Raw genomic sequence first — 24,076 nt, 5'->3', positions numbered from 1 at the left:
AGGAGAGACACAAATACCCCAGTGCGGAGGTGTGAGAGGTTGGCCATGGATGGTTTCAGAGAAGGTAGGGGTAGGCCGAAGAAATATTGGGGAGAGGTGACTAGACAGGACATGGCGCAGTTACAGCTTACCGAGGACATGACCTTAGATAGGAGAGTGTGGAGGACTCATATTAGGGTAGAAAGCTAGTATATAGTCTCGTTATTCTTCCGTATTAGTAGGCGCATTAGCGCACTATAATTTCTTGTGCTCTGACTTTTGTTATTATCTTTCTATTACTTTTTGTACTTTGATTACTTTATTTTATCTGTGCCGCTTTTGTTATTTGCGTTATTCGTTATTTGCTTTCCTATAACGCTTTGAACTTCTTAGCCTTATCTGACCTCTTTTTATGCTTTTTTTGAACCGAGGGTCTCTGGGAAACAGCCGTCCTACCTTGGTAGGAGTAAGGTCTGTGTACACTTTATCCTCTCCAGACCCACGTTGTGGAATTTCACTGGATTGTTATTGTTGTTATAGTCAACTCAAATAGAGTAGCCTCTAATTACGTCTTGAATACGCTTTCCGTCCAATTTATGTGATATTATTAAATCACAAAATTCAAATTAATTTTTTGCCATATATCTTTGAAATTTTCATAAATTATTCAATTATTATGACAACTACTATTCTTTAAATCTAGATTTCAAATATTTACATTTTACTTTTGAAAAATCCAAATGATCTAAATCTCATAAAAATTGATTCCCAAAATTCGGAAAGTTTAGCAATTAATTTCCGCAGAGGGAGTAACGTGATTGTGCGAGATGTTTTATACTTCATAGCTTACGGGGGCATGAATAAATGAGAGCACTTCACAGTGACGGTGCTTATTTATTTTCTTCCATCACAAAGCCTCGAGGCCTTTCCGGAATATTCAAGCTGGTCTCCCCGGCGATCATTTCACCGGCAAAAAATCTGCAGTAAGTTCTCCGATCACCAGAGTTTCTCCTCTATTTATTTCCTGAATGCCTATATCCAATTATTTGCTTATGGGTCTGTTTTTTCTTGTCCCGGTGTTTTATTTTCTATTTCTTCGTGAAGTGGAAGCTTTAATTTGGTCTTAAAATTAGATAGTACTTACTCCATAAGAAGCTGAAAAATAGCTCTTTTCCTGTGTTATTGGCAAGGGAAATGCGTGAGATAGTTTGTTGTGTTGTAATACTTGTCAATAATACTAATTTGGGTATTTTTATTTTTTCCTATTCATGGTGTTCTTACTTTGAACCTCTAAATATTTTCTTTTGCTTATATGGAGAAGAATAGCTTGTCTGTTTGACGAACGTCTTTCTGCTTTAGCTTGCACTATATTATGCTTTTCAGAATATTTACTATTATGTTTTCTCAAATTTCCTGTTAACAACTAGTTTTGCTACAATCATAATTATACATTGAAATCTATGATCTTATTTTAAAATTTTAATAATCCATTCGATTAGGTTAAATTTAATTGGTTCTGTCCATTTTAGAATTATTTTGACACCTTTGAAGGTCTTCTAGAAATGAAATGTGTAGCCATGGCATAGTTTATTGGAAGAGTACATCCAAACGAAAATTAGAATCCGCAGAGACAAGACATGGCTGATTTCAGGACATCTACTCATAGAACCAAGTGGATTTTTACTCCCCAAGATATTGTGAGTTACAATTTGTTCATCAAAATTCAATCTTGGAGAATATCATTTTTTTTTTCGTTTTCCCATTTTTATTTAATTTTTCGGGTTTTGTGAATGGTTTACTGTATTCACAGAAACATAAGTATAAAGTTGCTAATCAAAGAGCAAAACAAGCACTAGAGAAGGTATGCTAGTTCCATTTCCTTAATTTTGTTTAATTATCTTTTTTCATTTTCTGTGTGCTTGTGGTTTTGTTCTGATGGAGGCAATATGAATGTGTTCTTTGACCTTTTGATGTTGTAGTTCGTGTTTATCCTTGAGGCGTGGTTCAAGCACACACATATTGAGATGTCCAAAACACGTGGTTTGTATACTATAATTTGCTTATTCAATATGAACATGGCAACTTGAATAACAAATATGGTATAGACATGAAACGATAAGTCAAGTTAATAGAATGAACCTGAGTTCCGATGCTGATAGCTAGCGGTGTCACCGGGTAAGCTTGATCTTATTGATATTATTCAAAACAATGGACATAGAGCTTCAGAGCTTAAGAACACAAAGTAAGAGTATAATGTTGGTAAAATGAGTAAAAATCAGATGGCTTACAACATGTAGACATAAGACTTTTTATAGCTAACCTTAGAGAGTAACTTCCATGGATCTCGCCCTCATTAGTCCATTAATGCGTGTTTACGTCAGTTACGTAACAACTGACTGAGATCTCAGGCTCTTTCCACAACGGCTGGCTGAGATCTCGGACTCTTCCCCAACGGCTGAACCCCTGAACCTATCTTGACCTTATCTTGTCTGGTCACAACCTAGTGCCCGGTCTCGTATTTCTGGAGCTAGGTGGGCTTTGCCAATATGACTCCAGCCTCGACCATCTTGACTTCGGATTTTTCATTGATAGGATTACCCTTACTGGTCATGTTCTGAGGATAGCATTTGGTGTTGTCCCTGCTAAGTCTCACTTTAAACCTATTCTTCTTTTCACGCGTCATTTCTTGATTGGCCCAAGTCTTAAGCCCGATTTTATCCCATAGAGTTAGATTGAGTAGAATTTCTTTTCCATTTTATGTGTATGGTGTATGAGATTCTATATGCCTGCCTTATGTTTTTTCCAAACAATTATTTTACCTTTCTCACTGCTTCAACAATTTGTCTAATTTTATAGGCAGCATTTTACTTGAAACTTTTATGGCCCAGAACATAGGTCTGATTTATAGTGCTTGTGGGCTTATGAATAATACTGATAGCTAATTCTATTGTGAAGTATGGAACAACGCGAATGGAAGTTGATATTGATGGGTCGTTCTCGTATGCTGAAAGTCAAAATGATGCAAAAGATAGTGGTAAGATTGCATTTGTTCAGACCAAAGTAAAACTAGAAAAAACTATAAAGTTTCTGGTTTGCCTCCCTTTAATCTTGGAAGATAATCATAATTCTTATCATTCTTTTGGTTGCTATTTTGGTTGGCGTGTTAGCTGAAAAGCGTCCTAAACCACTCAAGGTTGAAGAAGAACAACTTCTAAGGGCTTTTTACGAGTTCAAAATTCAAGACGTTTGTGATGCCTTTAAGTTCCCACGTAAGATTCAGGTATAAAGTTTTGATTATTGGATCTGCCACTATAATGAATCAACTAGAAGGTTAAACAGTTCTCATGCTTGTTTGCAGGCAACAGCTCTCATTTATTTTAAGAGGTTTTATCTACAATGGTCTGTGATGGAACATCACCCTAAAGACATTATGTGAGCTTCTTATCTATCTTCTCTGTGCTTTCTCTCACTCCCCAATAGAAGAAAATCTTACTAGTCCCCCCCTATCTTTATGCAATGTTTGGTTGGTCATTTGAACAAAAGTTACTTTTTCCAAATTCGTTGAAGTGCATTTTAAAAACATATACAAAGTCGTCTGGAATCCACATATATGATGCATATAGTAGTTGATAGTTGACAGAGACAAAGCTTACTAGCTCCCCTCCCTCTTCCTTTTTGTAGGTTAACCTGCATATATGCAGCTTGCAAGGCAGAGGAAAATCATGTATCAGCTGAGGAGCTTGGTAAGGGGATTGGACAGGATCATCATGTAATCCTCAATAATGAGATGTTGGTTTTCCAGGCATGGATTTTATTTGAAGGTCATTTCATTCTACATTTTCCTTAAAATCTTGCTTTAATCAACCATTTTCTAACCTTTCTTTTGCAGAGTCTAGGATTTGATCTTATTGTTTACGCTCCATATCGTGCTCTTGAAGGTTTTATCAGTGATTTAGAGGTCTTTTTCTGTTGATCTATTACACTAGCCCCTTTGAGTAATAATTGTTGTGTTGCTATCTTCCTTTTAATTGGTAGTTATTTCCACTCGTACTACTTCGTGATTTCATTATTGCAATTATTGATTATTGCTCTTGAAACTTTAGGAGTTCTGTGGAGCTAAAGATGACGACCAGCTTGTGGCACTGAAGGTAATTGCTATTTCCTTTCGACAAGATAAGGTAGTTCAAGTAACGAAGGGAATTAATGAAGTAAAAGGGCCACAATTGACTCCTGGGAGGGGGTTAGTGGTGGGGTAGATGTAGATTAACATATAAAAACAAATTGTTATTTCCTTTTCCATACAAATTGCCTCTTCCAGAAATGCAGGGTAAGGTTGCGTACAATAGACCTTTGTGGTCTGGCCCTTCCTCGGATCCCGGACATAGCGGGAGCTTTAGTGCACCAGGCTGCCGTTTTATACAATTTTCTATTATCAAATAAAATGTTCTTCTACTATTTCTGCTCCTTATAAATTCTGGCTTCTGACAATTGAATTTCATCCAATGTTGTTCAATAACTATAGTAGTAGTTTGCAGTTAAACCACCCAAACCATGTGAATCTATATGTGATATTGAAAATCTTCAGATCTCCATCCAATGGAAATGCTGATTTCACTCTTCCCATTTCTATTGTTTCTAATTCTTCCTTAGATAATCAAGGTTAATGCATTTTCTTGCCAGATTATCATCAATCTTCTTTTGAACATCATTAAAGTTGATAGCATGTTGGGGATATGGTGACTATTATAATTCAATTTATTCTTAGAATTTCATATCTAGATCTCTATCTAGCTCATGGAGCTACCCACCAACTAATCTTTCTTTCATACTTCAATTTATTTGTTCAAAACATTTCTGTGTATGCAACATGCAACAAGAAGAAGGAATAGACTTCCCTCATAAGTAGTTCGTAACGTTCTGACATGCATCGATACATTACTGACTGTAATTCATCTGCTGTAGATAATGAATTAATTTGGTAGTTCCTTATTGAGTTCTTACTTACCTCATATATGGGAAATAATTCAATTCATATTACTCTGACCTCTGGAATCGTATACCAGCTAAGTTTATTTTCTTCTGAAGTACAGGTTTCACTTGATACTGCTAGGATTGAAGTAGATAAGATTATGCGTTCTGATGGACCACTTCTACTCCCACCTGGGCAGGTTAGATTTTATCATTTAAATACTCTTTTGAAATGATTTTATACTGTATGAATCTAATTGCTGGCTCGTCCTGCCTGCAGAGGATTATATTAAAAGTTAAATACATCTTTGAGGCTTGCTTCATCTTTGTTGAAAGAAAAGTTTCATGTTCCACCGAGTCATAAACTTTTAAAAATAGTTTGTTCCCTATCCATATTTTTTGATTTCATGTGAAGTGTGGACACGAAGAATGGATCTTCTGTCAACAACAACATATCCAGTATAATTCCACAGATGGGTTTGGGGAGGGTAGGAAGTATGCAAACCTTACCCCTACCTTTGTGGGGTAGAGAGACTCTTTCAGAATGAGTCCTCTGTTATTGACAGATAATTTTCCTAGCATGGTTAGACTAGATCAAATCTAGCTCGTTTGATATTTTTAAAGAAGCAATTCTAGCTAAATTTCCCATAAGCTCCTCGTAACTAGCCCTGACAATTAAGTATGACTATCTCTAGTTCCTCCCGACTATCTCTGGCAACTAACCGAGGCTATACTTTTTGTCTGATAATTGATCGGAATTTTATGGAGAGGAGAAGTGATCTTCAATTAATCTAAATAAAATATCTGATAAAGTGCAATAAATGTCATTTGGTTAAGTATTGAGAAAGGAATTCACATCAAATATAATGCCATATAAGATATGTGCAGAGGAGCGATGTTACCATTATGAAAAAGATATGTGCAGAGGAGCGATCACCAGTGTAAGTATGGTGGGGAAGGAACAATGGACTTTCCCATGTGGATTTACATCAGGGATCTATCTTGAGTCTGTAATTGCTTACCCTAATTATGGATGAGTTAACCAATAGTAAACTAGATGGCCATAGTTGGTTCAGGATTGGTATTGTCCTCTGTGATCACTATTTCTGATGATCACTGAATGGTAACATAGTTGACATCTGAGAAATTCATCTGATGACCAAGTTGGATACCACAGTGAAGCAAAACTCGGGCTTTTGCGTTCTATGCGCTCTTTTAAAATGTGCCACAGATAATACTCACATGCACATCTTCTTAGATAATTTTCTGATTTAAGTTTCATTTTCCTTATTTCAGTTGGCATTGACAGCTTTGCATAGAGCTAACGCAGCACATGGCACATTTGATTTTGAGAGGTCTCAGCCCCTTTCTCATTTGGAACAGAATCCACAATAATCACTAACAGTCTGATTGACATGATAATGATTCTTTAACCAGGTACCTGAGAAGTGTCCTATCACGTCATCAGCCAGCTCATGTGATTTCAGAACTTACTGGTTCTATAAATGCCATTGATTCTTTGGCAAGTACTTAACCCTGTTATTACTGCATGCCTGGAAATTGGAATTTTTCATCTCTCCTCTCCTTTCTGGAAATGTCACTGACTTCTTCCCCGAAATCTTCATTTGGGTTTAACATTGTCTTCTTACTGCCTGACATTTGAACAGATTGGTAAACTTTTGACTCCGACTTCCAAAGATGTGAAGCACGTTGATCGGAAACTCAAATCATGTCTTGATCCGGGTTCACATGACAAGTGCGTTCAATAAACGCTGATTTGATTGTCATTTTTCCATTTTTTGGTTTTGTCATATTTTACTGGCCCAGCCAGAAAATGATACTTGGTTTGTTTGTAAATGCAGGAGTAAAAAAAGGAAGCATAGATCCAAAGATAGCTCACATGAGGTTACGGGCATATCTTGAGCATTCAAGCATTTATTATTTGGCCGGTGGATATAGTTCCTCATTGCTGCTCATCAGTGTCCTAATGGAAGACACCATCTACTACATTTGCATCAGGTTGACCGCTGGGCGGATTCAAGATTTAAATTTAATGGGTTCAACTCTAAGATTCTCTCCCCATTGTAGTATTAAAATTATGGGTTTAGATCTAATATTTGTTGAGATTTTAGTACATATGTCAATACTCCTTATCGAAAGTCATGAATTTAAATGAACCTGTAGTTGAAAGTTAGGTTTGGTTACTAATGGTTTTCTTTTGTATTTTTTGTATTCAGGTAGTAAAAAAACATGGTTATTTCATATATTTAATGAGAATGTGGTAATGACGCGAAGCACTGGTCCATTTACTAGTATAATATAAGCCAACAAGGGCTGGGACGAAGACAACTGAAAAAGTTGTACAAAATGTTATTTGAGATGTACTTTTGTGGGGTCGAACACAACTCATGGCTGCACACACGTATTTATTATGTGATACTTTTTTTTAATACCCAAAAAAGGGTCATATTTCTATAATTAAAAATAACTAAACTTTAAAAATTTCTTATTTACTTGATGGAAAAATGACAATTAAATCAGAGTTGATTTCAAAGCTTAGAGAAAAGGAGCGGTCAACCGATGCATTATACAAATATGAAAGATTGAAGTAAAGCATAAAACAAATAAATAGTAGAAATAAAATAGCAAAAGAAAAAAGAAATAGATGAAATAAAGGAGCAAAGAAGAAAAGAAATAAATAGAAAAATAGAGAAGCAAAGAAGGAAAGAGATAAAGAGGAGAAATAGAATCCAAAGGGAGTAAAAGTTTCTTTATACGATGCAACTTCCTATAAGAAAGAAGTCAAGTATTTTTTTTTTTAGAGGATTCCAAATCTATTTCGAAGTAAAAATTTTAGTCCATGATATTTAAGGACACGAAGATTATTGAGAGGCGTATATATTGCATATGCACAAAATTCATCATCTTGGGAACAATAGTCATTAGAGCAGACTCCACAAAAACTCAGAAACCTAGTTCACTAATTGTGTTCGAATTTGTACTACTGAATATTGAAGTTTAATCAATTAAAGATGGATTATTATAAAAGGGCAGTCCGGTGCACTAAAGCTCCCGCTATGCGCGGGGTCCGGGGAAGGGCCTGACCACAAGGGTCTATTGTACGCAGTCTTGCCTTGCATTTCTGCCAGAGGCTGTTTCCAAGGCTTGAACCCGTGACCTCCTGGTCACATGGCAGCAACTTTACCAGTTACTCCAAGGCTCCCCTTCAAAGATGGATTATTATAAAGTTGTAATAATTTATATCATTGTTAAAGGTGTGATCATTGTTAGGCCTATAACAAGGAGTTTATTTTGTTGGAGAGTTGTTATAACAGTTAGAGTTAACTATTGAGTTGAGGTACTAGAGTTGGTCTCTTAGCTATCGAGTTTTAATCTAAAACCGCTCTTTGAAATAAATGGAGGTTACTGAAAATCCTACACAGTGTAGGTCGTGAGTTCTACTCCCTTGAGCAAGTAGATTTTCCACTATACATCATTGTGTTCTCTGCTGTTTTATTTTGCACTTTATATCAGTAGATGAACCTGGTTCACCTAACTTTTGCGCTTGTTTCAATAGTAGAACCGGGATCACCTGATCCAGATTTATCACACTATAATTAAATCGATTGTAGGTCTCTCTGAAACAGCCGTCCTACCTTGTTAGGAGTAAGGTCTGTGTACACTTTACCCTCCCCAGACCCCACGTTGTAGAATTTCACTGGGTTGTTATTATTATTGTAATTAAATCAATTGTAGAGTGCTAAGTATTTCAATCGATAACTTTACGTGTTCTAGATCTACTTTATTGTTTAGATGAACTTAAGAAACTTGGTTTCATAAGATCACTAGTTGGTGCTATAGTCTTTTTTCAACTAGCATCATAATTAGGGATATATAACTTATCTCCTTTTTCTTTTGTTCTTTTTTATAATTTTAGATTAGGCTTAAGAGTGCCAAACTAAAGTAATTTAACCCATTAGGTACAACCTAATTGATTTGTTCAAAATCTAACAAATAATTAGGTGAATTGATATATGCACTAACTGTTATAAATTAACTTACTTGACAATTTTGTAAAGGAAGAAGAACAAGAGAGTAATATAGGAAGTATTAATAGAGAGAGTAGTAATATAGAGAGAGTAATAGTAATTCTCTTCTTTTATATGTTTTGTGTATTTTTACATTGAAGTTTAAGGCTATATTTATAGCCATATTTACAAGTGGAGGAAAATATTAGTGGCAATTTACCCACTTAAAAAGTAAATGGACTATCCACCATTTTAAGTGGACAACCATTTTACTTGGTTGATAATACTCCCCCTTGGATGTCCACGAGAAATGTGCCTCGTTAAAACCTTATTAGGAAAAACCCAGTGGGAAAAAGCCTAATGAAGGAAAAAGAGTACACATATCTGATAATACGCCTTGAGTGCTGCCTCATTAAAAACCTTATCAGGAAAACCCAGTGGGACAAAACCTTGACTAAGGGAAAAAGAGTACAGCGCGTATTTTGCTCCCCCTGATGAAAATATCACTTAATATCTCGAAGACGACGCATTCCAATTTTGTATCTCATTTTCTCAAAGGTTGAAGTTGGCAATGCTTTGGTGAACATATCCGTCAAATTGTCACTTGAACGAATTTGTTGGACATCTATTTCACCCTTCTTTTGAAGATCATGAGTGAAAAAGAATTTTGGTGAAATATATTTTGTTCTGTCTCCTTTGATGTATCCTCCCTTCAGTTGAGCTATACATGCAGCATTGTCTTCATACAATATTGTTGGAGCGTCTTTTGTCAAAGAAAGACCACATGTTTCTTGAATGTGTTCAGTTATTGATCTTAACCAAACACATTCTCGACTTGCTTCATGAATGGCTATTATCTCTGCATGATTTGAGGAAGTGGCAACCATAGTTTGCTTTGTTGAACGCCATGATATAGCTGTACCACCACATGTAAATAAATAGCCTGTTTGCGATCGACCTTTATGGGGATCAGATAAATATCCCGCATCTGCATAACCGATCAATTGTGACATGGAATCATTTGAGTAAAACAATCCCATATCAATGGTACCTCGAAGGTATCTGAATATATGCTTAATTCCATTCCAGTGTCTGCGTGTTGGTGAAGAACTAAATCTTGCTAACAAGTTTACTGAGAAAGCTATATCTGGTCTAGAATTGTTGGCAAGATACATTAATGCACCAATTGCACTAAGGTATGGTATTTCAGCACCAATAAGTTCTTCATCATTTTCATAAGGCCGAAACGGATCTGTATTAATATCAAGAGATCTCACAACCATTGGAGTACTCAATGGGTGTGCTTTATCCATATAAAATCTCTTTAAAATATTTTCAGTATATGTTGACTGATGGACAAATATCCCATTTGTAAAATGTTCAATTTGAAGACCAAGACAAAATTTTGTCTTTCCAAGGTCTTTCATTTCAAACTCCTTTTTCAGGCATTTTACTGCCTTTGAAAGTTCTTCCGGAGTTCCAATAATATTCAAATCATCAACATATACTGCTATTATGACAAATTCAGATTTAGACCTTCTCATAAAGACACAAGGGCAAATTGGATCATTTTTATATCCTTCTTTTAGCAAATATTCGCTAAGACGATTGTACCACATTCGCCCTGATTGTTTCAACCCATACAAGGATTTCTGAAGCTTTATTGAACAATTTTCTCGAGAATCCTTGTATGCTTCAGGCACTTTGAACCCTTCGGGAATTTTCATAAAAATGTCGTGGTCCAATGAGCCATATAAATAGGCAGTGACCACGTCCATTAAGTGCATTTCAATCTTTTCATGAACTGCCAAATTCATTAGATACCTGAAAGTAATTGCATCCACCACAGGAGAATATGTTTCCATATAGTCAATGCCAGGTCTTTGCGAAAAACCTTGGGCTACAAGTCGTGCTTTATATCTTACGACTTCACCCTTTTCATTTCGTTTACGCACAAAAACCCATTTGTGCCCTACTGGCTTGACACCTTCAGGTGTTCGAACTATTGATCCGAAAACTTCACGTTTTTCAAGTGAAATTAACTCTGCTTGAATTGCATCCTTCCATCTTGGCCAATCATTTCTCTGTCTGCATTCATCGACAGATTTTGGTTCAAGATCCTTATCTTGTTGCATTATTTCAATGGCAATATTATAAGCAAAAATATTATCGACCACAATATCATTTCGGTTCCACCGTTTTCCTGTCGAGACATAACTTATTGAGATTTCTTCATTCTCATTATTTTCAGGTACTTGGACCTCCTCGGTGGTATCACCATTTGTTGTGTCTCTGGGCTCTTCTTGAGCACTCGCCTCCAAATTATGATCATCTTGATCATTTATTCCTTTCCTTTTTCGAGGATTTTTATCTTTGGAACCAAATGGTCTTCCACGTTTTAAGCGTGGTCTAGACTCATTTGCCTGAATAAGTTGTCCTACCGGGACATCAACTCGAACTTGAGCATTAGCAGCTGGGATATGCGATTTAGTAACCCGTGGAAGGTTAGTAAATGCATCCGGCAGTTGATTTGCAATATTCTGCAAATAAATCATCTTTTGAACTTCTTGCTCACATTGATTTGTTCGAGAATCTAAATGAGATAGTGACAATGAATTCCAATCTATCTCATTTTTCAACTGCTTATGTTCTCCCCCTAATGTTGGGTATACTGATTCATCAAAATGACAATCAGCGAATCTTGCCGTAAATAAATCTCCAGTCATAGGTTCCAGATATTTTATAATAGAAGGAGATTCATACCCAACATATATTCCCAACCTTCTCTGGGGACCCATCTTTGTGCGGTGCGGTGGAGCAATTGGGACATATACCGCACATCCAAATATTCTAAGATGGGATATATTTGGCTCCCTTCCAAATGCCAACTGTAATGGGGAAAATTCATGATAATTTGTTGGCCTTACGCGCACAAGTGCTGCTGCATGCAAAATAGCATGCCCCCATACTGAAATAGGAAGTTTTGTCCTCATTAGCAATGGTCTAGCTATCCATTGGAGGCGTTTAATCAATGATTCTGCTAGACCATTTTGAGTATGTACATGAGCGACCGGATGCTCAACTTTTATTCCAATCGACATACAATAATCATTAAATGATTGAGATGTGAATTCACCAGCATTATCAAGACGAATTGTCTTTATTGCATAATCTGGAAATTGTGCTCTTAACCTTATAATTTGAGCTAACAATCTCGCAAAAGCCATGTTGCGAGTTGATAATAAGCACACATGTGACCATCTTGTAGATGCATCTATCAAGACCATATAATATTTAAATGGTCCACATGAAGGGTGAATTGGCCCACATATATCACCCTGTATACGTTCCAGAAACGCAGGGGATTCAATCCCAACCTTAGTTGCTGATGGTTTGATAATCAGTTTTTCTTGGGAACAAGCAACACAAGAGAATTCCTTAGATTGAAGAATTTTCTGATTCTTCAAAGTGTGTCCATGTGAATTCTCAATAATTCTGCGCATCATATTATAACCGGGATGGCCCAACCGGTCATGCCAAATGATAAAATCATTAGAATCAGTAAACCTTTTGTTTACAATGGCATGTGATTCAACAGTACCAATATTTGTATGGTACAACCCAGAAGAAAGTGCAGGTAATTTTTCGTGCACAATTTTCTTCTCCATATTTATTGTAGTAATATAAAGGTATTCAACATTTCCTTCATTTGCAGTCTCAATATGATAGTCATTTTGGCGAATAACCTTGAAACTTAACAAGTTTCTTTGAGACTTACTACAATATAATGCATTATCAATTACCAATATTGTTCCTCCAGGTAGTAATAAGGCTGCTTTTCCAGAGCCTTCAATTAATTTTGTACTACCAGATATTGTATTGACATAGGCCTTTTTCATAATCAAATGACAAAAATATTTCTTTTCTTTTAATATCGTATGAGTTGTGGCACTATCCAAAATGCACATATCTCCATTATTCATCTTGAATCCAATTGAAGACTGATAAATTTATTTATCTTCATAAAATAAAAATGCATTGTAAGAAATAAAATAAGTAACAATTTTGCTAGAAAAACATAAGTCCCTTTTTTTTTTTAAAGTTAAATTATGGTAATTTAGAATTTTAAAAAAATTATATGATTCAATTATGATGAATGTTACAATAATTTAGTTTATGGAATTATATATTTATTAACCTTAAATAAATATTATACACAAGTATTAAAAACAAATATATTATAAAACATTAATATAATATTCATCATGTATAGATAATTTGTTTATTGACAAAAATAATACAATCATTATATATTATTAATGTCTAAAACATTAACAAGAATAAACAGTTGGTATAATGACATTAAATAAGGCGAATATTATTTTTAGTAACAATATGATATTAAGATTAAATAATAGCACACTAATAGTAATTAATTACAACATTGTAAAATAGCACAATTTAATAAACAATATACAATTATCATAAAAATGTGACCTTGATTATTATTTTTTTTCTTCAAATACATAAACGTAAAAACACAATAATTCGAAGTACATGATAACATATTGAAAAACATGAAATTAAACATCAATTAAGATCCTTAAAAAAATCTTCAACCTCCAAATGAGTAATATCATTGAGGTCATTAAAATCATCATCCCTTAAGGCCAGATTTGTTTCAATATTATCATTATTCAAAGGCCTTGCCTCAACATTATTTTCGAACGCCAAGTGTGACTCTATCCGAGCATTAGAAGAAGAGGCACCACCTCTATTTGCCTTTCTTTTAAAAGAATTTTGATAAAGTCTTACAAAATGCTCAGGCGTCCGACATTCATTTTTCCAGTGGCCTTTCATGCCACAACGATGACAGTTACTTTTTGAAGGGCCATTTTGAGAACTGATATTGTTCTCCCTTTTATGTTGACCACCACCACGACGATTATTATATCGTCCTCTGCCATTGCCACGCCCACGCACATTATTGTGACCTTGATATTTATTATGTCTTCTTTCAGACTGGCCATGTGCTTTTACCATATTTGCCTCCGGTAACGGAGCAGTTTCAGTGGGACGGGCTTCATGATTTTTCATTAAAAGGGCATTATGTTGTTCAGCCACCAGAAGGCATGATATCAATTCAGAGTATTTTTTAAAACCCTTTTCACGGTATTGCTGCTGTAATATTACATTAGAGGCATGAAAAGTAGTTAGTGTCTTTTCTAACATGTCCTCATCATTTATATTTTCCCCACATAATTTTAATTGGGAAGTTATTCTAAATACAGCAGAATTATACTCAATTACGGTTTTAAAATCTTGAAACCGTAAGTGCATCCACTCATAACGAGCCCTTGGCAATACCGTTGCCCTGAGGTGGTCATACCTCCCTTTTAAGTCTTTCCACAATTCAAGTGGATCTTTCACTGTCAAGTATTCCATTTTTAGGCTTTCATCTAGATGATGACGAAGGAAAATCATAGCCTTTGCTTTATCCTGACTTGATGCTGTATTTCCTTCAATTATAGCATCACCAAGACCCTTAGCGGTAAGGTGAATTTCAGCATCAAGTACCCATGACAAATAATTTTTACCAGAAATATCAAGTGCCACAAATTCCAATTTTGACAAGTTTGACATGATGAAAATTAATTTGAAAGTAACAAAGATAACTTAAAAATTAAATTTCTTTAGTAGATATACCTGATATAGAAGTTAATTTTCTGAAAAATTAGAGCTTCGTGCTGATAACGTGTTATAAATTAACTTACTTGACAATTTTGTAAAGGAAGAAGAACAAGAGAGTAATATAGAAAGTATTAATAGAGAGAGTAGTAATATAGAGAGAGTAATAGTAATTCTCTTCTTTTATATGTTTTGTGTATTTTTACATTGAAGTTTAAGGCTATATTTATAGCCATATTTACAAGTGGAGGAAAATATTAGTGGCAATTTACCCACTTAAAAAGTAAATGGACTATCCACCATTTTAAGTGGACAACCATTTTACTTGGTTGATAATACTAACAATTAAATTAGGTCCCTATCCATTCCATATTTTTAAGCAACCACGCAATTGGAAAGGAATAAATACACAGAGATGCAAAATATAAGATCTCTAAACTAAGATATTTATTTACCAAAGGTGTGAATTATGAAGTTGACAAGAGGGAAATAAAGTAGGAGATATTTGTAAACATCAAAATTTGTAGGACTATGTAAGACGAAACCTATTTTAGTTAGGGTTTCTTTGAGGCTACTTTATCTTAAAGTCTAGTTCATGCCTATATAAAGGGTATCAATCATATTCCACAAATTCATAAAATATTCATAAAGAAATCAAAATATGTCAAACTCTTCTTTATAATTATATACTTCAAGAAAATCGATCCACAAATCCTCTGCGTAGTATGGATGTTTGGGTCTCTTCAAGGACTTGAACAATTATAAAAACTGCATTTCAAAAACGGAAAAAACGTTATATTTGTCTCTATACTCTTAGTAAAGGATTTATTTTTTTTTCGTCATAATATTTTACATATATTTATCCTTACTATTCAACTTTGAACACATATTTTTCTTTGGGTTGTTAAGTCACATATCATCACTTTTATTATCCTACATAGTGTCTATGTGAATATTTTTTTTATCTCAACTAAAAATTTGCTCTCTAATCAAATATTCTATCCGACTCAATTATTAAGACCCAATAAACCCAACTACTAAACCTTTTATGGAATTTCTACAGAGAAATTTTGTAATTGTTTTAAGTTAAATAACAAATTTTATGGAATTTCAAAATATGAAATGGAATAGATAAGTAAAATTCTTGACACATTAAATTTATGTGCTTCTCGTATGGCGTGCTATTTAATGGCTGTCCTACCATGATTGACATGACTCTTTTTGTGCTTCAGAGCTCATGTTTTCATGTTATGCCAATAATGTGATCAGACGTTTTTGAGAGGAAAATCAGAAGGTTTAGTAGTTGGTTTATTGGGTCTTAGCATTTGAGTCGGGTTTAGAAATTCAATCAGGTAGAATATTTAATTAGAGAGCAAATTTTTAATTGAGATAAAAAAAAATTATTTGCATAGATGTCACATGCGATGATAAAAGTGGGGATGTATGACTTAACAATCCAAAAACAAATATGTATTCAAAGTTTGATAGTAAAAATAAATATATAAAAGAAAAATATAACGAAGAATAGATATAACCAGAAAGTAGAGAAACAAATATCTCCTTTTCTATTTCAAAAATAAAGAAAGTTGAAAGATCACAACAATAACTCAACATTTAAAGTATATATATGTCGACATAATCTTGGGATAATTTCAAGTATATATCATAAATTAATTAGTTTATAATAAATATAGTCATATTTTATTTATATAGAAAATAGCTAAAATCATAAAAAATATACACTAACTATACAATATAGTTTGTTAAAAGTCATAAAAAATATACACTGATTATACAATATAAATTATTTATATATAATTTATACACTGAATATACATTATGATACACTCTATATATGAAATATCCACCAAATAACTATTTTTTTGATAATTACTTGGATAGATCATTACACGAATAGAAAAAAATAAAATGGCATAATGTTAATACACTTTTTGAAAATGGACTAAATAAACATAATGCAGACACGTTTCCTTGTCTAATCAATTTTTCATTTCACTAGCAAGTAGCAAAAATAATCCTATCATCATATTGTGATTAATTTTTTTCTGATACTTTATTTTTCTTTCTGTGGTCTTTAATTATCTTCAACGCCCTGTTAATAATTTAATCGGATCGAGAAAATATAAGTTGAAGCTTAGCACTGCCAAATTTTACCCTATTTAACAGTTGAGCATTATATATAGTTATACTCTGGATTCTGTTTCGTTTTATAATTGAGAAATTTTCGTGGATCAATAAAATATTTAAATATGAGGTTCTCGTCTATAAGACGTTCAAAACCCCACAGCGTACACTTAAATAACATGATCTCCATTGCAATTTTATGGTGATATTGTATGTTTTATTATGATATCTTGATCCTAACCTATTAATTTGATCTTCTTGTTCCTCTATTACAGTTTTAATTAATTCTCTCTTATTTTTAATCTTGATCTTATTTTATATATTTTTTGATACATCTTCAGTTATTTCTGACTTATCTTTTATTTTTGAATATTTATCTTTTGAAAATTCTTAGCAAGTTAAATGCATGATTCCTTTATAAGTGATTTATTTTTCTATGGGAATAGGTCTTAATGTGTGGACTTATTACTTGATTCAAGGATTTGATTAGATATTACATGTAGAAGTTGATTAGTCTAATGGTTTTATCACAAAAGAAAAAACTGCCTTAATCTATTGAAAAAAACTGCCTTAATCTATTGAATTTGATTTCTATAGAGACAAAAATGTCTCCGTCATTTTCTTTTGACCCCAAAATATCATAAAAACTAACCGAAAAGTTAAAATAAAATGAAAAAACTTAATACATATTAATATGGGTGTTCATGATTTGGATATAAACTAATTCAAATTGGAAAGTTGAACCAAATAGATTTTATTTGAATTTAATTTTATATTTTTAAAAATCAATAATATTTTGTTTGGTTTTGATTTTATTCAAAAAAAAAATAAAAAAATAACGAACCAAACTGACAAATTATATACATATATTTTATCATTATACATACAGAATATATTATTTTTTATGAATAAGTTTAAATATCTTATATATGTTTTCATCAAAACTTATTTAAAATTTATTTATGAAAGCAAAAGTGTCCAAAACGAGAGTATTTATCTTATTAGAGCCCGTTTGAATTGGCTTTAAGTTGGTCAAAACCAACTTAAAGCCCCTTTTTAGCTTTTGGACGTGTTTGCCTAATGCTGACTTTAAGCCATAAAGTTCTTAAAGTCAGTCAGAAATGAAAAGTTAGGATTCCTAACTTTTTTTTCCAAAGTGCTTAAAGTCATTTTCTTTGACCATGGAAATTACTTTTATATCCTTTATATTTTAACTAAATTCTCAAACTACCTTTTTTTATTCTTTTAACCCTAAAATTCACATCATAAGCACTTTTATCCAAACACTCAACTGCTTATTTATAAAAATAACTTTCAGCACTTCAAAGTTCTAAAAGCACTTTATACATAAAAGTTACTTTTTTTAAACCCATCCAAACGGGCTCTTAGTTTCATGTATATAAATGTCTATGGCAATCCTTGGTGAAACTAGGAATGTCATTATATATCTCCTTCTTGTCTAGGACAAAGTGGTAAATTTTGAAGTTTTATTCACAGTAAATTTAGTGATCAAAAATTTTATAATGCCAACCATTTTAACTATTTTTCTTTTTGAATGAATTGTTGTCTTTTTCCCATTTTGAATGATTTTTTGTGTGTGTGTTTGATTAATAATCGAATAATCAAATCGAACCAAATCGAAATCAATAACAACCAAATTAATAAATATATATTATCTTTGAATTGATTTGACTTTAATAATTTAAATTAAATTTTAATCAATAATCAATCTAAATGGATCCCTGAACACCCTACCTGGTCAATAAAGTGCTACCTAATTCATTTTCTAATTTAAAATCCAATTTTGGAGGAGGTTAGATTTCTAATGCTTGACCTTGATATTTTTAAATTCAGCAATTTTATAAGACTGTAGGTTGCTTTTTAAAACAGTATAACCGACAGGAAAATCATGACAGGTAGCAAATCAAGCATAAACAAGTGGCTTCTCATCAAAAAGAATAATGATAAAGTGGTAAATAGTATTTTATTTTTAATCATACGTCTCAAATTCAATTTTTTTTAATATCAAATCATCTTTGTTATAAAATATTTTATTGCTAGTATAAATTCTTCAATATAAATCCAAATTAAATTATATTTTAATGCAGATATCAAACCTCGTATATGAAATAAAATAAAAAAGTGGCCCTCGGATTAAGTTTTATGTTGAAACTTAAGACCTTATCACAAGCAGATAATATTCTTTATTGTAAAAAATTAGTGCAGCTAAAAGAATGTTATATGCTTATTTTTAAATTACACAGATGTCTAAAATGTATTGGTGATAGATCTATCAATCTAACAAATTAAAGGAGCGTAAAAATTTAAGTGTTTCTTATTATAACTTTTTTTTAGCAGAAGTATTATTGGCTCTTCGGGAAAATATCTTGGCCTAGAGAACTGTTAAAATTTGTCCCAAATTTTCTATCACAGTTGAATTCTGTTATAATTGTATGGTTTTTTAAAAAATAAAAGATTTTTTCGACAGAAAAGTTTTTCTTACTGAAAAAAAAATCCTTTATAGAATCTATCATTTTTTTAGAAAAGAAGTTTTAGACTTTTTTAAAATTAGAGATTTTTCTCTCTTAAAGAAGCATCCACAATATAATTATTTAGAGAGTTTTGCTTATTGTTGATTATTCTTTTTATAGAATTAATGTTTTTCTTATATTAAATTTTTAATATCAAATCTAGTAATTTAACAAAATTGAAAACAAATTTAAAACGGGTTCAAATCAAGCTGTGAACCCACAGTTTGCCCTCTTAATAGCTCTCTTCTCCTTTTTCTCCTAGACACTCCTCCTAGCACATGTGTTGTTTATTCTACCTTTTTTCTTAGTCTATTTTATTTTATTTTGATAATTTTTCACATATATTTTATATTTTTAATTTAAATTTATGAAATTTATTTTTTTTATATTAAATTAAAATAAAATAATCAAATTAAAACGATGAAAACGTATTAAAATTGCCCTAAAAAAATAGAAAACTAGAGAAAGTAGAAGAGACAGAGACATATGACGTTCCAGCTGATGGAAATCACTTGAAAAGAACATGTGGTAAACAAAATAGAAAAGAAAACAATTCTATGATGTCAGACTTCATATTTGCTTTCGTTCTTACAATTCTGTCTCATTGTGCTACATTTGCAATTCACAATAATCTATGGAGAAAAATATATTTATAATTTTAAAAAAACTGTAGGTAAAAATTTCATTTAAGTATTTTAATTATAATATATTTTGATTGAGCATTTAAGCAAGTGATATAATATTTTATTAAAAAATTTCGAGATAAATTTTAAAAAATCTTTTATGCGTGTTCTTAAATATTCATTACATAGATAACCTCCTTTGATTGTATCAATTCATCTCAATAGAAATAATTAAGAGATTTTACATTTTACTAAGATACATATAATTAAAAGGAGATGTCATATTTTAAAATTTTACTTAATTAACTTATCAATGTTGTAACCACTTGAAAACATATATAGGAACTTAAGTCAAAACTATCCAATATAAACACGTAATACCTTCAAATGCTTAATCAAAACAAATTATAATGAAAAAAGTATTGAAAATATTTTCTAAAATTGATGTAAATTTTTGAACTATTAACAATTTTAAAATATTTTTTTACTTAGCTAACTGAATTTAAATACACCTTTAATCTTGTATCATGAGTGATCTTGTATCATGAGTGTATCTAAATTTAATTAGCTAAGTAAAAAAATATTATTAAACCAGTCAATAATTTGAAGACGAAATCAATTCAAATTCACGATTGTTTTAAAATACGATAAACGAAAAATCGACCAATAACCGTTTCAAAATTCATGCTTTCCCAACAGGCAACAAAGTTTAACGAATTTCCACGTGGACAATGACCCCACTGGCATGGAGCCTACTACTGGGACCCACTGGTGCCGACCTAAGACGAAAGATAACTCTAGGAAATAACCTACCACGGTCGAAGCCACCAACTACAGTTAACGTTATGTCCTTAAATGACGTCGTTTTATTGTTAGGAGAAGTGTCAGCCACATATTGGCCACGTGGTGAAGTCTGCATCAGCCAATGTGGTAGAATGAAATTGCTGAATTAGACACGTGTAAGCTGTAAATGATACCTGGCGAAACTGGCGCGTCCAATTTGAAGGACACTTTTATGAATTTTATATTCTCTAATTACTAAATTACAGTTTATCTCTCCAAATTAATATTATCGAGATCATGAAATATTATTATTTTATAGTAATATTATTTAATTAATAAATAATAATAAAATTTTTGAGATTCAACAAAAATTAATTTTAATTACATTAAAATTATTATATTTTATTAATTTATGTATCATATTTATTGAATTAATATAAACAAATAAAATAATTATACATAAAGTCCAATGTATGAGTTATGATTTATGGTAATATTTTTTTATTAAATAATTCATTGTTTATTGTTTTGAACCAATTACGCATAAGAAATTATTTATTTCATCTAAAACTCTTAACAATATTTTGGAGCAGTTTTATAAGATAATACAAAAAAATTTGGATGAAATAAGAAAAGTTAGAGATGAGCTTCAACTAAATTTAAATTTTAATAATAAATTAAAAACACTAGAATCATATTTTACTAAATTGTCTTAGATATTTTTGTAATTTAAAAGAAATACTAATTTATAATATTAACGGAAGACGTATTTATATAGAAAATTTATAAAAATATATATCTTATTATCTTATCGAAATTGATAATTTTTTTTAATTATCCAAGTTGGAATCAAAAAAAATATTATCTTAAAAGAATTTATTAATTTAGCAAGTATTACTTTTGAAAGGTTCTACTATAATCCGAATTTAATAATTTGACTAAGCATTTTGAAAGTGCCAACTGTACGCAAATTGACTCTTTTACCTATTTCTTCTTGGTAGACCAGCACTAACGATTGTGTGAAATGAGAAGAAGTTTTGCGTACGTAGAATAGGAGATAATAAACTCATAATTAAATATACGATTACTTTATTTTTGTTGAAAATGGTGTTTTTCAGGCAATAATTTCAAATAGAAGAGTAAAGAAGATGGCAGATTTGACAAAAATGGTAATTCAAAATAGTTCAAATAATTTGCCTCCAACACCAAATTATTTGGACACTTGTGAGATGAGTGGGAAACAAAGAATAATGTGCTGCCAACATTTTGGCCATCTGATTAAATGCCTTATCGTTATGTATATAACATTTTTTCATTTTTATTTTAAATGCTCTACAATTGTGTATATAAAATCTTTTCATTTTTATTTTTTCAATCCTAAAGTTATATAAATAGAGGAGCAGTAAAGGCAATCAAAACATCAGAAAAATTCTCAATTTCAACTCTCAGTTATAATTTTAGTTCATTCAAAAAAAATTATTTCGTTTTTGTTTTCATCATGGTTACAGAGCAAGAAGTTTTATATTCTATGAAAAACACTATCATTGCTGAGTCACCTTAAGGAGCTGGATCCTCTTCTATGGGTCCCAGCAACCCTTTCTTCCTTCACCCTTCAGATTCTCCTAGAATGTCTCTTGTGAATTTCAAATTTGAGGGAAGAGATTATGCTGGTTGGAAAAGATCCATATTGATAGCTCTTTCAGCCAAAAATAAGTTAGATTTTATTGATGGAGGCTGCAAAGCTCCTTCTTATACATCTCCAACCTATCCACTTTGGAACAGATGCAACGATATGGTAACCTCCTGGCTGAGTCTGTCATCTACTCAAAATCTTCTCAATATTTATTGCAGGATCTTGAGGACAGATTTGGTCAACCCAATGGAGCCAAGTTCTATAAAAGAAATTAAGTGATTTAGTACAAGGATCTAATGATTTAGCAACATATATTACCAAGATTAAGAGTTTGTAGGATGAACTTGACATTTTGAATGTTAAAAATTATTGTTTTTGTATCTGCATTTGTGAGGGTAAATCCAAGTCTGCTAAGTCCCTCCAAGATGAGAGGTTGATACAATTTTTGATGGATTTGAATGACACTTATTCCCCTGCTAGGAGTAACATACTGATTATTAATTCCCTTTCCTTTGTTAGTCTTGCTTATTCTCTTCTTATGCAAGATGAACAACAAAGAGAAGTTTCTATCAACTCTCAATTTTTAGGAAACTCAGCCTCTTTCTTGGCTTCTGATGTCAACAACCCAACACAGTATGAAGGTAATGGAAAGAAAAACACCACAGTCTGTTCATACTGTAAGAAGCTTGGTCATACAGTAGACAAATATTATAGAGTCATTGGTTTTCCAAATGATTTCAAATACACTAAAACAAAAAAAGGACAAGGAACTGTAAGGAGCAATGCCACTTTTACATCTGCAAAAAATGGTGGTAACAACTATTCTGCCATGGCCACTAGTCCTAAAAATAATCAACTTTCTCGGGATCAGTTCTCTCAGTTGGTTCATCTCCTCAGCCAAGTGAAAATTAGCCAACCAGAGACTTCAGTTTCAGATGTTACTGCTAATTGTACTGGTAAAGGATCACCTCAATCCATCTCATGTCTTGTAGCCATTAATTCTACTCACTGGATCTTAGATTCAGAGCTACTGAACATCTTTCTTTTGAAGCTTCTATGTTCATCAATCTTAGACCATTACCTGTTTCTATTAATGTCAATTTACCCAATTCCATTAAGGTCAAAGCCACTCATACAGGGAGTGTTCCTCTTTTTCCTGATTTAGTTATTCATAATATTTTTTGTGCCTTCTTTCAAGATCAATCTATTGTCTGTTCACAAGTTGTTCACACAACTAAAATGTCTCTTAATTTTTTTTTCTACTGACTGTATTTTACAGGGCCCTTCAGTGAAGAAATAACTAGGTCTTGGAAAAGTTAGAGATGGACTGTACTAGCTTGAATCTGTAAATTTTCTTTCCAAAATTTTTTTTAAAGATAATGCAAATAGTGCACTGTCTTCTAGTATAATTCCTATTTGTAGTTCTGTTTCTAGTTCTATGCTTATCAAGAATGAATATGATATAAAACTTTGGCACAATCGACTAGGGCACTTGCCCATTTCTGCAATGAAAAATATCAACCTCTTTATTTTTAAATTTTCTCCTGAATATTCATGTGATGTCTGTCCTTTGGCAAGACAATCAAAACTTTCTTTCTCTATAAGTGATATCAAAACTACAACTATTTTTGATTTAATTTATATAGACACTTGGGGACCTTATAATGGATACAAATATTTCTTGACCATAGATGATTT

At 32.2% G+C, this 24,076-nt stretch overlaps 1 protein-coding gene across 4 annotated transcripts; it reads left to right on the top strand.

The window, feature by feature from the left end:
- Positions 1 to 723: 723 nt before the first annotated feature.
- Positions 724 to 7,241, top strand: LOC129904144 (cyclin-H1-1-like). 4 transcript variants are annotated; one of them, XM_055979684.1, is made up of 14 exons: positions 724 to 962; positions 1,555 to 1,676; positions 1,790 to 1,840; positions 2,935 to 3,013; positions 3,147 to 3,259; positions 3,338 to 3,411; positions 3,661 to 3,781; positions 3,869 to 3,937; positions 4,083 to 4,127; positions 5,070 to 5,147; positions 6,244 to 6,302; positions 6,385 to 6,469; positions 6,615 to 6,703; positions 6,810 to 7,241. In XM_055979684.1, the coding sequence occupies exons 2-14, from the start codon at positions 1,617 to 1,619 to the stop codon at positions 6,868 to 6,870; spliced, it is 984 nt and encodes a 327-aa protein (XP_055835659.1). In that variant the 5' UTR covers positions 724 to 962; positions 1,555 to 1,616; the 3' UTR covers positions 6,871 to 7,241. The 4 variants fall into 4 exon arrangements, with proteins under 4 accessions (XP_055835659.1, XP_055835657.1, XP_055835658.1 ...); XM_055979682.1 differs by having other exon boundaries at positions 1,540 to 1,676; XM_055979683.1 differs by having other exon boundaries at positions 1,531 to 1,676.
- Positions 7,242 to 24,076: the final 16,835 nt, after the last annotated feature.

Source organism: Solanum dulcamara, chromosome 9 (genome assembly GCF_947179165.1).
Source record: "Solanum dulcamara chromosome 9, daSolDulc1.2, whole genome shotgun sequence".
Taxonomy (NCBI): Eukaryota; Viridiplantae; Streptophyta; class Magnoliopsida; order Solanales; family Solanaceae; genus Solanum; species Solanum dulcamara.
The sequence above is the reverse complement of the archived record's forward strand: the minus strand, read 5'-3'. Positions and strand labels throughout refer to the sequence as shown.

Excerpts from the sequence above, each read along its gene's own strand:
- LOC129904144 (XM_055979684.1), top strand. The coding sequence starts at position 1,617 with ATGGCTGATTTCAGGACATCTACTCATAGAACCAAGTGGATTTTTACT. Across the intron at positions 4,128-5,069 it reads ACCAGCTTGTGGCACTGAAG|GTTTCACTTGATACTGCTAG; the intron begins GTAATTGCTATT and ends TCTGAAGTACAG. Across the intron at positions 6,470-6,614 it reads TAAATGCCATTGATTCTTTG|ATTGGTAAACTTTTGACTCC; the intron begins GCAAGTACTTAA and ends ACATTTGAACAG.